Consider the following 17773-nt stretch of genomic DNA (forward strand, 5'->3'; position numbering starts at 1 on the left):
GACTCCGCAATCCGCATGCGCGTCGAGTCAGTCTCGTTTCCATCGCCGCACGATTCTATCGTCACTATGAACAACTTGGCGCGAAAAGTCCTAATACGCGAAATTAAAAACTTAAAATGTCAAAGGAAACTATCCTCTAGTGCCAGGTTAATGGACTCGGACAAATATGTTATCAGTTCGCCTATCCCGGATGTGGTTGTGCCTAAAATGAGATTTGTCGATCGTTTGTGGATAGAATCGGCGAGTTTCAAACATCTAGTGGCTATTGTAAGTTTATCGTAATTTATGTATGAATGTGGACTTGATCAGTGTCGATGACCGCAACATTTTCGAAATTCGAATTAGTATTCCTGGCAATGGAATTGATTTATTTATTGTCAAGTCGCTGGCTTACTATTACAAGGTCCTATATAAATTTACATTTATTTTTATGCAAGTTTAAAAATAAACAATAAGTCAAGGTTGCCCCTTTATTTATCTTTCGGAGATTATTGGAAATTTTTGCTGAAAAATACATAGGATTATATGTTAAATATAATTTAATTTGTGCAAAAAATAACATAGAACTCTCTAATAGTGAGCCAGCAAAGTGTTATTATCTCCGTTTTTATTTATTTAATTTTTCAAATTAGGTAATGTTATGGTACTTATATGTATTTATATAACATTTGTTTTTTTTTTCTTTACAAAAATGATTGTAAAGTTCTTCACTTCTTACTATAATGGTTAGAGCGTGAACAATTCACACTACGTTTTATTGGTGGCGGCCTGATTTCATTTGACCTATATAAACACATTCTTGTTCATTTTACATTGATTACAGCTTAGTCAATGAAGAACTGTTGGTAAATTTTGTATTCCTTTTACCATGTTTGCAATACAATTTCGCTTAGTATTTACCGGTCTCTTCTTTGAGGTTAATTTGAAATTACGTTCAAAAAACTCGGCCGAAATATCGCAAGATCTGAAAATTTACTTATATCTTAATTAAAACTTACGGAATCACTTTTACTCTTCTGTTTGAAAGTTGAAGTTTAGTACAAATTAGTTCCATCTTTTACAAGGCGATGGTTTTTTATTTTCCTGGTCAGGCTATAATACCCAATTATAATTTTGAAAATTTTTATTTACGCTAGTGTTTAATATTTGTCCCGCTTTGGGATTACCTTAATTGCTATAGAATTGCGCCGTGTCCTTGATATGCTATCGAATGTAAACAATAAAATAAAACAATTTTATACTCAGCTACGTAAGTATAATTTATCATTGAAATAATAAATCGAAGGGCTTGGCGGCTGGCGCCAGCTCTTGCGAGATTAAATCGTCTTAATTACATCTATAGCTTAATATAAAATAGCATTGGCGAAGGATGACATTTTTCAAAAAGTTAATATATCGCTACTAATTTAACAGAAAACAAAAACTAAGATAAGTTAAATTGAACCTAAAAGGGAAGCCGGTAGGAATTAGATTGTATGGACGTTACGCCACTGTAAAATAGATAATTAAAGTCGGGGGCCCTACTTCTACGGGGCCAAATCCCTCTTTGATCAATTACAGGATTTCTAATTTAAGGACAGTTTTAGTTTTATAAATAAGTACGCCGAAAAATCACCCGTTTAGGTAAATATTAACTATATTTTTCTAGAATTTATTTGTCGCTACTTTTAAATATGTATATTTAAATAATAGACTTTTTGAGTTGTTCATAACTTTTTATGCTGTGATCATCTCTGATTTGTAATGAAATTTAGCATTAATAATATGTGTCTCAATGTTCCATTTTGTTTATACATTACGTTGATGATCCTATAAATAAATAGATGTCATTCGATTAGAACGCCCGTAATTAAAAAAAAGAGGATTTGCACTCGTTTACGGAATAGGTCTACTATATTTTTTGAAAATACAAAAATATTATGTTTAAATAAAGCAATTACCTGTTCGGAATTATATCGGATACTCACATATATTATTATTAGTACAAATGGTAGTGTAGTCAGCCGGAAATATTAACGATGTTGCTTCACGCTTACGTTCTAATATTTGATAACGTTAGTTGCATTACTTGTTTGCTACTGTGTTCAATTCGCGATTTATGACTTAATTTCTTGTACGAAAAGGTACATTTAACATTGTGTCTCCTGATGAAAAGTTACTGCCATATAAAGATTTCTAAGATTATATAGAGCGGACTTTGGGAAGATTGTCATACAAAAATTATGCGCTTATGTGATGGTTACTCAATCTACTATGAAATAGCAAAACACCAATGTAAAATATCTCATATTTTTCTCATATCATGATTTGTACATTTTTAATGCGAAAATTAACATATTTTCCGTAAATATACTTTTGTGTTAATATCTAAGGACTCTGTAACATCTTGTCAGACGGACATTTCAAATAAGACAGCGACTTGTTACCAATTTATAATAATTTTTGGAGCAAAAATTTGGCCCTGATATTCGGTCTATAACTCACTACATAGTTTATTGTCTTTGCTGCCATGCAATCAGTAATTCAAATTTTTAAAACCGTCTCAAACGGCCTCGAGCATTAGTTTCATACATTTTCGGCGCATGAGTTGCTACGGAAATGAGGAAAGATTTACGAATAATTTATTTAAAAAGTCAGATTAGATGTTTTTGAAAATTTTTAACTATCAAAATGTTTGTTATTAAATTGTTTATTTAATAGTATTAGTCGCTGATTAAAATTATGTACTTTATGCACGGAATTAAAAAATTCTGTGGCATTTTTATTGTGAAATTAAAACACATTATATAAAAGTTAATACAACCAAAATGATGATAACATATTCTAAAAATACGGTGTTTATTTTTTTTTCCATGTTTTAGAAATTTTGAGTACATAACTTACAAAACACGGTTAGCATGTTTGCTGGGTTAAACTGAAGTAGGGTTACTGGTTATAACCATTGGAGATCTTAGCAAACACGTTGCTCGTCTCGTCAATATTAAGATATGACCAGGCTAGCATATAATATCGCAATTTTTGGCTCGTCGTTCACAGGTCAACGCTCTATTTGGCCGCTGTGCAGCCCACGCGTGTTTCTAAGAGAAAGCGACCAAAATAGATATTAATATGTTAAAGTTCAAAAATCTTATTAAAACTGTTTTGGTGACTGTTTTTTTATGTTTCGAATTTAATGAAATAGGAATTTGAAAATATTAAATTTAATGATAAAATATTATTTTACCGATAATTCCTATTAATTTGTCATTGAGAAATAAAATTTAAACTAATTTGTTTTTGTAGTTTATGTTGTAAATTTAACGGAATGAAACAAAAAATAACTTGAATATTTTTTTCGTGATAATTCCTATTAATTTATAATTAAGAAACAATAGAAATCTGATTAAAACTTTTGGTGACGGTTTTTCATAGTTTATATTGCGAATTGAACGAAATTGGAATTTGAGAATATATTATGTACTTATTAATTTGGAATTAAGAAACATTAAAATATTTTTTAATCGATAATTCCTATTAATTTGGAATTAAGAAACCAGATTTACTTCGTTTTAGTGGTTGTTTTATAGTTCATACATAATTTCATTCAGATTGAAGTATGTTGTGAGAAGCCAGAATATATTGTACTAGCTTTTGCCCGCGGCTCCGCCCGCGTTATAAAGTTTTTCAGGCTAAAGTTTTCCGTTATAAAAGTAGTAGTTTCCCGGGAGCCTATGTTCTTCCCAGGGTCTCAAACTGTCTCCATACCAAATTTCATCTTAATACGTTGGGTAGTTTTTGAGTTTAACATGTTCAGGCAGACAGATGCAGCGGGGGACTTTGTTTTATAATATATTTTTTAGAACTTTTTAAGAGGAACAATCCCGTCATACCTCATTGTTGCATAACTTTAACCGTTTACACAGCGCACGCAACGGAAGATCTCAAAACTAATAATTTTTCCACGTTTTTGCAACATGTTTCATTACTACTCCGCTCCTATTGGTCATAGCGTGATGATATATAGCCTATAGCACTCCGGGATCAAAGGGCTATCCAACACAAAACATTTTTTTCAGTTCAAACCGGTAGTTCTTGAGATTAGCCATTACTGCTCCGGTCCTATTGGCCATAGCGTGATGATATATAGCCTATAGTACTCCACGAACAAAGGGCTATCCAACGCAAAAAGAATTTTTCAGTTTGGACCGGTAATTCCTGAGATTAGCCATTACTGCTCCGCTCCTATTGGGTATAGCGTGATGATATATAGCCTATAGCACTTCACGAACAAAGGACTATCCAACGCAAAAAGAATTTTTCAGTTTGGACTGGTAGTTCCTGAGATTAGCCATTACTGCTCCGCTCCTTTTGGGTATAGCGTGATGATATATAGCCTATAGCAATCCACGAATAAAGAGCTATCCAACGCAAAAAGAATTTTTCAGTTTGGACCGGTAGTTCCTGAGATTAGCCATTACTGTTCCGCTCCTATTGGGTATAGCGTGATGATATATAGCATATAGTACTCCACGAACAAAGGGCTATCCAACGCAAAAAGAATTTTTCAGTTTGGACCGGTAATTCCTGAGATTAGCCATTACTGCTCCGCTCCTATTGGGTATAGCGTGATGATATATAGCCTATAGCACTCCACGAACAAAGGGCTATCCAACGCAAAAAGAATTTTTTAGTTTGGACCGGTAGTTCCTGAGATTAGCGCGTTCAAACAAACAAACAAACAAACAAACAAACAAACTCTTCAGCTTTATATAATAGTATAGATTTTTAAAATAATAATTAATGTAGAGTAATTACTTTGACGTCAATTACTTTAATACAACGTAAATTCAAATTGTTACAAAAAAAAATGTCACAACATATTTTTTTTACTTATTAAAAATGAATAACCACGGTTTTGGCCGGCAGTTAAGATAATTATTAGTCAATTGGCGTAATAATTTATATTTTTTCTGTTCTTATAAAATTTCAAATACATTTTATTATTAAATTGGCCTAAGAAATTATCAGATGATACAAACACAATAAAGTACAAATTCATCGACAAACAAAAACCTTGCGTTCCTCGACAGTTGCAAGAATTATGCCGGCCAATATTACTGAATGCACACATGTTTCATCATAAGTTGAATTACTATAAAACGTAACACTCAAAAGACTTTGATATAATCTTCTGAATAACCTCACAAAATATTATATAGCCTTTATAAATTTAATAATATTAGATTTGTATTTATTTCCTAACAAAAAAGTTGAATCGACCTTGCGGAGTAAGCATCGACGGGTCAATAGGCAATGACCTTAGGGATTTGTCAAATTGAATGCTAAAATTAGGACTTGTTACGTGTGAATTGGATTAATACATTGAAAATTCTGTCTCCAGTTCTAATTATTCCTAATTAATGTTTATGATTTTTCGAAATTCTGGTTCTCTAGCGTCCATTATTCAATTCAGGCAACTTGACAGTTTTTACTATGTGAGCACTAATTATGTTTTATTTGGGGAATATTGTAATCAATACATTATAATACATCACACATTATACTTCATTGCAAAGATGTTAGTGCAGCACAGTGTCGATACATTACTGTGAAATTCGAAGTTCTGTTTTTATTATATAATGATAATTATAACAGCAATATTCATATCGTTTTGTTATGTTTATATGTAGTAACATATAAAAAGAAATATAAGTGGCAGCTTTCGTCTTATCTGCAGTATATATAAAAATATAGAAGAATTTTGTAAAACTGTGAAGTGACAGCCCTGTGAGTTCAACAAAAAAATCGCATTGAGCACAGCTCTCGGAGTGAGACCGTGACATTACGTCGACCTAGCTGTGACCACGTGTTAGTACTTTACGCATCACAAGGCTTTGTTAGAGGCCGGCAGAATTCTAGAATTACGGATAGACTTATAGCATAAATATTTGTACAAACGTATAAAGTAGATTTTTATGAAGTTGTAGTAGAGCAATACCACAATAAAAAAAATACTTCATTTAATCTTCCTTAGATGAAAAAAAAAATAGGATTTTATGAAATTTAAGTTTAATTTTCGTACTTAATTGTAGTTTTTATTTAAAACTCCGTATTATATTTATTTATTTATTTACACATAGAAAGAGTATAAAAGCATAGCCAATCCCGAAGGAATTTTCGACCAGTCAACCTTTAGGTGGTGCAGAGACTAAAGAAAGTTACAGTGTAGTTATTATAGTACATTTATAAACAATGTTATCTTGAATCTTGACCTTGTTAGTCTAATAATACGGTTTATAATCACCATTAGAACAGATTGCAGCTAATCTCATAGTCAGCCTTATTATGACCTATGGATATTAATCTACAAGCAATTATGAATTCATTCGTCATGAACCATAACGTCATACTTTTCTATTGTTTACTAAATAATAATTGATTCGTTTTCCTGCTGATAAAAACCTAACTAACCGAGAAACTATTAGATTTTGTTGGATTAGTGTTGAATATATTAAATATTTAATGACTAGTTGACCCGACAGACGTTGTCCCGTCTTAACTATGAATTTGCATCGCGCATTCTGTCAATCGCTGACAGTTATTTCAAACAATTGACAGTTAAGTATATAAAAATAATATTTTCATTAAGTTTTCTTAAATTTTCTAATTTGCTGCGTAATTTTTTGATTTTTTCTTTCATAAGAACCTTCTCCTGACAATAACAAACACAACAAAAAACATAGTGAAATCGGTCCAGCCGTTCACGCGTGATGGCGTGACCAAGGGAAATAGGGATTCATTTTTATGTTTTGATATATATGTTTTTATGTTTTTATGTCTTATATACATTTTGATGTTTGCGATAATGTGACGTCATCCGGATAGTAAACTTGTTATAGAATGCGAATTGAATACCCTTATTTAGACAAATTAATTGCAAAATATTTGTTTGGATATAATTATAGAACTGATGTAGCCTTGATTGTTATTTTATGTGCAACGTTGGCAAAAGATGGTTTTACTGGTGATAGGATATATTTTATAACCGCCAAGATAGCGACCACCATACACAAGGTGTTAAAACCAGCCATAGTGGCTCACGTAAGTGTGCCGCGTTCCAGGATCAGCCTGTGTAAAGGCTGGTGCCGACAGGCCGGCATAACTGTGTTGACTGCCGAGGGTTAATAATCTCTCATCAGTAGACATTCTATTGGACCCCTCTTCACTTACCATCAAGTGGAGTGGAATTATTTTCCCTTGCCCGTATCAAAAATAAAGGATTGTAGGCCAACTGGTTCTTCTAAGAGTAATTTGTCACTATCCATATGAAACGTACTAAACTTAGATTTAAAAATTATTCTCAATTTCAATTGCTTTTTCAATTTCCCTTATGCAGGAAAGCGCTGAAACGAAGAAGTCATACACGTTTGAGCAACTGCAGAAGAACTCTTCGATCTTCGCCACGTCTCTGCTGAAGAAGTTTGGCCTGAAGCAAGGGGACGTGGTGGGTGCTGTCCTTCCGAACTGTCCTGAGTTTCCTGTAGTCGCCTTTGGAGTCCTGCAGTCCGGCTGCAAGTTGACCACCTACAACCCTATTTATAAAGAATGTGAGTTTTTTGGGTATTCGCCTTGTTAGTTAGCTGTGTTTGTATATTTTTATTAATTGAATTTCAAGGAAGTTACATATTATATTTAACGAGTTTTTTTATTGTTAAATATTTCCAATCGTACTGCATTTATTTAAACAATATTTGATGTGTACTTAAAGAAGAGATGCACGGAATCAACAATTCTAGTGGCATTTTCATTTTCATTATAAAATTTATTAAACAATACCCAAATTATAAAAATGTTGTAACAACCAAAGTCAACATAATATATTGCAGAAATATGATGAAAGCAGAAATATTATTTTTTTATACATATCTATATTATAAATTTCGAATAAATTGCTTCTAGAAATAAGGTTATCGCTTTGTTTTGTTGGGAGCAATGCCTTAATTATCATTTTAAAATTAACCGCATCGAAATGAATCAAAAGAAAAAAGAACATAAAAAAAATAAACACATACTTTTGCATCATAAGTAGATTTATTATAAAACTTTGGTAAACGGATGCATAACCATCAATTTACGTTAACCGTGAATCGAAAATCCAAAAGTAATAATCGCCTATTTAGGTCTTCGCAACCCAGGTCTTAAAGATAGTACAATGTAACACAGGTCTTAAAGAGAGTACGACATAACACATGTCTTTAGGTGTAAAGATAGTGTTATCTAAAATGTATTGCTTATTACGATAAGACAGCAGACGGATATAGTAAATTAGTGATAAGAATGGGCCGTGCCTCGGATGATAAAACGCCTCGCCGACTAATTGGTTTATATGAGAAAAGTTATCAGTTATGTTTGCGATACAATTGGAGATAATTTTTCCAATTACCTTTAATTGCCAGTTTAAATTCTTTCATCTTGTTAATCCGAGATAGCGTTTACTGTCTCAGACCACTGTCTTTATTTTGCTAAGAAATACTCTAAAGATCTATTTTAAAACAAAAATTGGAACGCTAATAAACCCTTAAGACGTTCGTCCTTCTAGATTACTTCTTCTTCTTCAGGTGCCTCTCCATTATTGAAGGCGGCAATCAGTTTCTTTAACCTTTCCTTGTTCATGGCCCGACAGAACAGTTCCTCGATCGTTTTTATTCCAGTCCGTATATTGCCTAGCCACGACGTCCTTCCCATTCCTACTACGGCTATATGCAGAAACTACTGCTTCAATTTAATAAGAAAAATAATGTATCTCTTTAGAGAATGACAAAACAACAAATATCTTGTCTTCAGTCAGGTATTATTTAACTTTCATTATTTTTCCTAACCTTGTAGATACAATAAACAATTAACTAATCAACCTATCGCAATCCATTGCTGAACGATGACCTCCCGGAGCACCACCAACCATGGTTACATGACTGCTTTAAATTTTATTATAAAACGTTCTTCACCTGTACGTTAAGATATTTGGCACATGCTAAGAAATATCATCTTATCTGCTGTCAGATAAGATTGTCTTCATTGCTCTAAAATAAAATGGGATGTTTGTATATGATTAAGGTGGGTGTGTTTGAAGATAAATCATATTGATCAGCGTCTTTGTTTTTATTTCTCTTGTAGTGTAGGTAAGTAACCAAATTATTAAATTTATCTAACTTGAGTAAGTAGGAAAAGAGCAGGTGATTTCCGAATGCTTGAATACATCGTATAGCTGAAAACCATTCTGATCACATTAGGTGTTTAAACCGTATCTTCATCAGTCCATACGATTAGGAGCTACGATGCCGCAGACAGACAGATACTTTAACACATCTTAGACTTATAGCATCCTTCTTTTTCTGTCGGAGGTTAAAAATGCGAAAAAGCGACAAATTTCTTTGAAGCAAAGGAAGAAGAAGGAAAGGAATAAAGTAGCGTCTCCACATAATCTCATTACGGTTGGTTGTTGTAACTAAGCTAGCTGAGTTTATTAAAATAAAAGTATTGTATACAGCATTTTACAATTATTCAAAAAAAAATAAAAAATTATAGATATTGTAACTTTGAGTTTTCGAAAATCCAATTCCTCAGTCTCCCCGTGACCATTAAGGCTGCAGTCTTCGAAACGTCAGAAGAAAATTATAATATCAAAAACCGCGATACAATCCAAAAAAATAGTTTTATTCCAATGCCAACATTCGCTTAAACATAAGAAAACATTACCTTAGTTTAGCTGGCTAAGCTGAGAAAATTACTCAATATGGTGCATAACTTACTTTAGGCAGTTTGCCGTCTGCACGTAAGTGGAAAAAATTGTATCAGATATGCGAGTTAAACTTGGGTCCTTCCACCGTAGCGTGAAGAAGCATATTAGTAGGCCGGCATAATTGTCTCGAATGGCATGAAATATCTGTTGCTATTCAATACTTTATACAGACGGCTTCGTGCTTATCTTAAGTCCAGTACAAACACTTTTACGTGACAGAATGAAAAAACTTTTTTTAGTATTAGATTCTGAACCCGCATTACAGTTTGCTTTAATGGCACCGCTGCTTGAATGGTTATATATCGAAATTCCAAAATGTTATCATATGTTAAATATGCAGGCGGATGTCGGGTTTTATAATAACTTCAAATCGTTTAAGACATTAGGATCGTAAAACAAAGAATAAAGATATGATAAGAAGTAGAATTAAGTAAGATTTGAATGATGATTTCACAGACTTTGGATTAGAATTACGCAAATCCTGGGCGGTCGTTTGATTAGATAGCTCCGCTTTGCTAACGTCTGACGCATTAAGGTATAAATTGGCTTTGGCACGAGTTAAGGATCCTGATAAAAGCTAGGTAACATTTATTTGACATAAGAATGAAATATAAATGTAGTAATCTCCTGCCAAAATGCTTCCTTAGTTAATTATTTCTTATTCCCGCTTTGCTAGGAGGGAAGTGGATAATTCATATTTCCTATTCCTTCCTATCTTTCTATTTGATTAATTAAGTTAAATGCGGATTACTAACCACCTAACTTACTTACTACCTAAGGCCCATTGAGCTGCACTGCTCGGTGTCATAAAATGCGTGCCACTGCTGGTCCTGGCTTACAGGATTTGTAGTAGTAGGTTTGAGTGCGGGAAAGTCTTTAAATAATTCTCCTGGCAGGAATAAATTTAAATTTTAAAGAGGCGAAAAGTGAAAAGACTCCTTTAATAGCCCACATTGGTAAAGCATTTAGGCATAATTTATTCAAAAATGCTAGTTAATCTGTAATGAGTGGTATATGCAAAACGCAATGCAATTTGGGACCTAACAATGTCTGAAGATGTATCCGAATTATGGCACAGTTTATTACCACATATTTCATTTTATCACTAGATATTATAAAATATGTAAAAGACATATAAATGCGATAAACTGATACGAATATTCAACAACAAACTTTTTACAGTCCAGCGATTATCTCTCATTTCAGTGAAATAATAATCAAAGCGGTGAAAGTATAGCTAGGTGTAAATTACGATAAAACTGCAATTACCTCGTACATAACAAATTATGCAAGCTTTACTCAATGTTCTTTTTGTACGTTAACTGCATCACCGAATACGTGTTATTTTTTCAATAATTATTAGCGCTGGTCACAAACGTTAGTAAATTATGATTGTTTTCCCTTAATAAGGAGTTTCTTTAATCCAGTAATTAGTTAAAAAAATACAGATAAAATAGTACTGAAGTACGAGTAAATTTTATTTCCTCAAATCTTCAAAATACTTATACCAAACGTAATATATAACATAATACTAATTTGTTAGTAAACAACACCCAACTGTATACCAAGTGCAAAAAGAAGTGAAATAGAAATGCATTTTTATTTACAGATGAGATCAGCCACCAATCTTCGATCACAGAACCGAAATTAATAGTGACAATACCACAATGTTACGAAAACGTTATGAAGGGTCTGAAAAGTGCGAATGTCAATGCTAAAGTGGTTGTTATTGATATTCCTAGTATGCCCATACCAGATGGAGCTATCAGATACTCTGAAGTTGCTGAGAATGGAGAGATAGACCAGGCTCTCCTTGATAAAGTAGAGGTTAAGGAAGATGATGTTGCTTGTATACCGTTTTCGAGTGGCACTACTGGTTTGCCGAAAGGAGTTGAAATCACGTATAAAAACCTGCTGGCTGGTATAGAAATTATGCATACAAACGAGACTAGTTTCCCGAGATTGGCTCATGGTAAGTTAGGTCTTATATGGAAAGAATACAGATTATTTTTGCATTAGTGCTTGTCACATTCCTAATAAAATGAATTGTTTTCTATTTAATAATTCTCTAGTTTAATTTTTTTTTTTCAACTTAAATAAGGCACTACGAACTTAGATATGTTTATGTTTTTTCAGATCAGTCAGACCAAGACTTATTACCCAGCTTTCTGCCATTCTTCCACATTTATGGACTGGTCATTGGTCTTATGGGTCACTTGTCTAAAGGAGTTAAATTGATATCGATGGCTAAATTCTCTGCTAGTATGTACTTAGACATATTGAGGACACAAAACGTCACTTTGCTCAACATAGTACCTCCAGTTGGTAAGTTATTATTGATTTTTACATACCCATAAATATTAAAATATTTATTTATTTATTAAGGTACACAAACAGCACTAAATATTATATCATTAAATACAATAAAACAATAAGAAACAGCTTCTGATATGTGTGATACTAATAGGTGTATACAGAATTTACCACTGACAACATATCTTATTAAAATCTAAAACAATAATGAGGATGTAGAAGATAATATGAAGTACTAAAAATATGAATTCATTCAGTAACGATTATATAATAAGTAATTTAAATATTATAAACTATAGATGCTATGACTTGATATGGTATATTTTAGTTTGTAATTCAGTCTAATATTTACCATAATATATCTCAATCAAATTTAGTTCTACATATATAAACATTACGTTCCAATGTTCAATACAAAATAGCAAAGTATTTAGATAATATACAAGGCCTAGCTTTGCTTTGAAGGCTAAACCGCCCGCTATACAGGACAAATAAATTCACTAAAACCTGTGTGTTTCTGGTGATGTAATATGCGATCTGATACACGCCAATTTACATTATTATGATAACATTGTTAGGTATACTAATTCGGAGTAACAATCATAGACTGCCCAGATACGAAAACGGCGTTAATTGTTGTATGCAATTCTTCTTATTTCTTTTATTAATTATTTAAAGGGACACAGTCTACAACTGTTTATGACCAAATCATCCAGAATTTTGAAATAATATTACTACTTACAACATCATTATCTTTAGTAATTTGTTGTGAAGTGCCATAATATCCAAACTCACACCAAACGTAGATAAATAGATTAATTTGAATAGTAGGTAAGTATAAATCAGAAAAATAATCAAGTCTATCGTTTCTCTTCTAGCTATACTCCTAGGCAAGCATCCTGATGTCCAAGAGGAACATTTTCGCCATATCAGGCACATAGTCTGTGGCGCTGCACCTCTCGCTGCCTCCGATGTTCAAAGCATCATCGAGAAAAGTAAAGTAAGTGTAACCTTTAGTTAAAGTATGATAAACGTCTTAAAGTGATGGTATCTGATGCTAAGTTTAAACTAGCAACCTGTAGCAATATATTGGGCAAGAACTTCTTGATGTGCAATATTGTAATCATGGAAGCAGCCAAGATTACTTTTATGGAGAGGCATCTGTTTAAGTAGAAACTACATAATATCATTAAAATATTTATTTTGCTTTTAAATAAAATCGCGCGGGTATTTGCATATGCTAAACCATAATTAGAGCTCTATGGTCGATTGTTCCCATTGTTATTCAGTTGTATTTATTATGACTTGATCCGGACAGGGGGGTATGCGTGCACCGTCTTGCACGCCGCTCTCAGCGCCCATGATTTTAATAGTTCTATACATAATATAGGACTGGCGCAAGACCTGTAACCTTGCCATAATTTTTGCAAGATAAAAATCGCTTGTGGAAATCATATTCTGCCAGTTTTCTTGATAACCTAAACCTCGCTTATGAATTACTATTCTTTATGTAATCTACGATATCAAAGTAGTTGGGATCAGAAAAGACTAAAATATTTCTTAATACATATAAAGAAGAAACTATTGGGTTATATTCAATGTATACAAAAAATAATGTACCCTACGTTACTTGAGAAATTGAGCAGGATAATAACAATATACTTAAAGTTTAAGTATTTCCCGTTAGTTTGCTAATAAGTACTAAAAGTAAATAATAAAATGTTCGATACGTGATAAAACCTACCTAATATATTTTATGGTGCCGCGATAGTTTCGCTTTATCTTTGAACAATTTGTTGCTAAGCAATGATATGTGTGGTTGGAATAGAATACCTCATCACTTTCTGAAACAACAAATTACGTATCATAGTCGAATACTACATAACTGTCGAATTTTTGATGGTAACACTACCCCCATTCCTAATAAACGACTCCAATCTCTTTTTTGAACTATCTTCAAAAACGGACGAATCAGAACAAATCTTTTTTGACATGCGTACAAATGAGTTATTCTGATTGGTTCATTCTCCGAATGGGTTTGAAGATTTAGGTTAAGATCTTTTATTGAAAATTACTCTAAATGAAATTACTAAACGATGAGTAATTTTCAAAAGATTTGTCAGTACAAACAACATGCCTTTATCAACCGCTTCACTTTATCGCAATTTATCACTTATTTGTTACACCAGCAAAAATAAATACACACACATTATTAAAATAACTAATATTACATTATTGGCAAGTCACTGACTAAAGTTCAGAAGATAGCACGATATAAATGCCAAATACATATTTGCAAGAGACCGTTAATCTTTATAAGAGGTGTTAAAGCAAATGTAGCTGTGATAAAACATCAACCTTGTAGTAAAGTCCCACTTGATTGGGCCAATGGCCGTCATAAAACAGACATTTTATATAAAGATACAGCAAATAAGAATAAAAATAATAACGAATAGTTGTTTGGAAATCATTTTGGCCTCTTTTTGGTAGTTCTAAGAAAGGTAATGGTTCTTACTCCTTGAATTGTATACAGTGCAGATTGTTAAATCACCCCGCTTTTCATAAACTTTACATTACATTTTATTCTAGCGTGATATGGAGTTTAACCAAGGCTTTGGGGCGACAGAAACCACCTCGCTCTGCACATCTACATTCAAAAACTCTAAGAACATAAACTATTCAGCGTGCGGTGTCCCAATGGCGAACTTCAAACTTAAATTCGTCGACCCCCTTACCGGCGAACCTGTTCCTATCGGTGAAGTAAGCAAATGTTTCTTGGTTGTAAGATCTAGGTTATCAATAACATTTAGTTTCACGTCCGCAGCCAATTACAAAAGATTAACATTGTCTCTTGGAAACAAAAATTTGAAAATGTAGTCATTTTTGTTTTTGACTCCATTAATTTATCCATTATTAACTATTCAACAACATATGTCTTAGAAAAATTATGTCTTTATTTACGTAAATTAGTACGCTCTTTAATTTCATAGTAACCTTATTCCTCTATAATATAATCTCTTCATCTTGCAGCAAGGTGAGATGTACGTCAAAAGTCCAACAATCATGAAAGGCTATCATAAAAACCCGACGGCTACAAAAGACAGTCTCACTGAGGACGGTTACTTCAAGACCGGAGATTTGGGCTACTACCAGCCCGGTATGGGACTCTTCATTACAGATAGGATAAAAGAACTTATAAAGGTAACGTATAAAAGATTTTTTTTATGTTTCAGGTGATTCATTGTGCTTCAATTGTTTTGTAATATAGAGATAGTTACATCCTCGTACTATATATCTATGAATTAATTTCAAGGGTAGCATGCAAAACGACTAACTAAATTTGATTAACGCTTAACTTATTTTAATAATAGTGCTGTCTTTATCAACTCCATATGGATGATAGTGACAGCATAAGGTTTTAAATATGTTTATCATTAAATGTATAGTAACTTGTGCAAGCCAGCCTAAGTTTGGTATCAACTTATACATTTATAAAAAAACAATTCTCTAGGTGAAAGGTATGCAAGTCGCACCAGCAGAATTAGAAAGCATCCTTAGATCTCATCCAGCAGTCGCAGATGCAGCCGTTATAGGCGTTCCTCATGAATACTACGGAGAAGCACCTAAGGCCTTCATTATTAAGAAAAACGGGCAAAAGACTACAGAAGAAGAAATACAAGACTTCGTAGCTAGTAAGGTGGCGGTTTACAAGAAAATCGAAGAGGTCATGTTCGTCGAAGACATTCCCAAGACGCCGTCAGGGAAAATTCTTAAACGAGAACTGAAGAAAATGTACGCGTAATTGTATATTTGGCTGTGATTTTTAAGTTAAGAGTTGAAATTGATAATCAGATGGGTAAAAAATTACGAAGCGAAGTTTGGTAAGATAGAAAATCAAAGTGCAAATGCAAATGATATAGAATATTTTAGAAAATATTTAAATTTCCATTGTTATGGCAGTGATATTTTTAACAAATGTGAAAAATGTCTATTGCCGTCCAAAATTAAATGCGTTAGAAAAAAAGCAAACAACCTTGAGTGAAAAAGTGGGGAGTTAATGTGATGCAGGCCTTTAAAAGAGGTGTAAAAATATTTTGACTAGAACACACGTTTTATCGCGCAGGTATCTTTTATCACAACGAAGTCGTGTTAATTTATAGTTTGTTGTAAAATTTATGTATACTTAATCTATTAGGTATGTACTTGTTTAAAACTTTGTAATTTTTTGAACTGATGTGATCACTTTGTTTTGAGTCAAAATTTGTACGATGTTATTTTGTGAGTGATCACTGTAAAAATCTGACATCATTTTTATATAAAAAATATTTTGCGTATCTTGGCAACTCCGTAAGTTATATTTGTATATAGGTGTAATTTAGTTTATGATATGGGTAAGAAGTGAAACTTCGAGCGTACTATACTGAAAAAGAGTTTAAAGTCATTAGATGTTAATAAATAACCTTCCTTACTAACTGATTGCTAATTTGTTCCATTATAATTAGGGAACTCCTAAAATGAATTTCCATGGTACATAGTTCCATGGTATACCTATATAAGTTCCCGATCTTATGTTTAAGTACTATTTTATAAATATTTTGCAATATAAATATTAATGCGAGTTTTTATTAACACAATACTATTTTAAGAGCATTTTTTTATTACTTTCAATGACGAGACGAGCTTAATTGTTGGTAATTGATACGCCGGCCATAAACAGTAGAAACACCACCCAACACCTTGAATAACAAAGTAGGTATTGTTGGTATTCTACTGCGTTCGCCATCCTGAGACATGAGATATCAAGTCTTTATATCCAGTAGTTACAGTGGCTACAGTATTATTCAAACAGAAACACAACAGTGACTACACACATCTGCTTGGCGTCAGAAATAGATATAGTCATAACATTCGGCCATTTTTAATAAATACTCGTTGAAAAGTAACAGATTTTTTTTAGAGTTCCAGTGTTTTTAAAATAATACCCAGGTAACGTTTTCTTATTACTCCTTACTGACATTTGACTGCGAGGAAAATACTTGTATGCATTATATTGCATTTATGAAAATGTGTCTTTTGCAGCTTATGGAATGAGTAATCATAATTGGGTGTCAAATTAAAAATATTAATAACGTGAAGAATATGCATGGAGATTGCAGTATCTATCTTACTAGTAAATAATATTTATTTACCTTGGTTTTTGGTTTTAAATTATTGGGTGCAGACTAAGGTCCAGATTTTAAGTTAAAATTCAAAGAACGTCAATAGCTATTCTATCTTATTATTCTTTATAAGTGCATAAAACATCATGGTATGATTGTTTAACTATACTTCAGGCTGTTCGCTAAATATTCAAGTACTTAAGCTGTTTATAATAAGTATATTTATTAATATACAATTGTTATTTTACTTAAGAAAGTTTAAATGTCTGACCTTTAGTTATTGTCTGCAAATCCGAGTGCAATTTGTTTCATCGCATTGTACGGTGTAAACTTAACAATGTACTTACTGAAGTTTTATTTAATAACACAAAAATGCTTTGACGTAATAATAATTATTTATTATTTTCTCCTTGTACTGCAAGATATACTCAATGAACTATAAATAGAGCGGACTTTGAGCGGAACGAAATAAAACCGAGATAAGGTTAGGTTAGGTTGGAGTGAACTTTGAAATGAAGACAAA

The 17773-nt window shown here is 32.6% G+C and overlaps 1 protein-coding gene across 1 annotated transcript; it reads left to right on the top strand.

The window, feature by feature from the left end:
- Nucleotides 1–17773, top strand: LOC115449864 (4-coumarate--CoA ligase 1). The gene is made up of 8 exons (XM_030177762.2): nt 1–267; nt 7376–7586; nt 11388–11750; nt 11915–12103; nt 12970–13091; nt 14681–14851; nt 15122–15292; nt 15603–17773. The coding sequence occupies exons 1-8, from the start codon at nt 16–18 to the stop codon at nt 15891–15893; spliced, it is 1770 nt and encodes a 589-aa protein (XP_030033622.1). The 5' UTR covers nt 1–15; the 3' UTR covers nt 15894–17773.

Source organism: Manduca sexta, chromosome 11, assembly GCF_014839805.1.
Source record: "Manduca sexta isolate Smith_Timp_Sample1 chromosome 11, JHU_Msex_v1.0, whole genome shotgun sequence".
NCBI lineage: Eukaryota > Metazoa > Arthropoda > Insecta > Lepidoptera > Sphingidae > Manduca > Manduca sexta.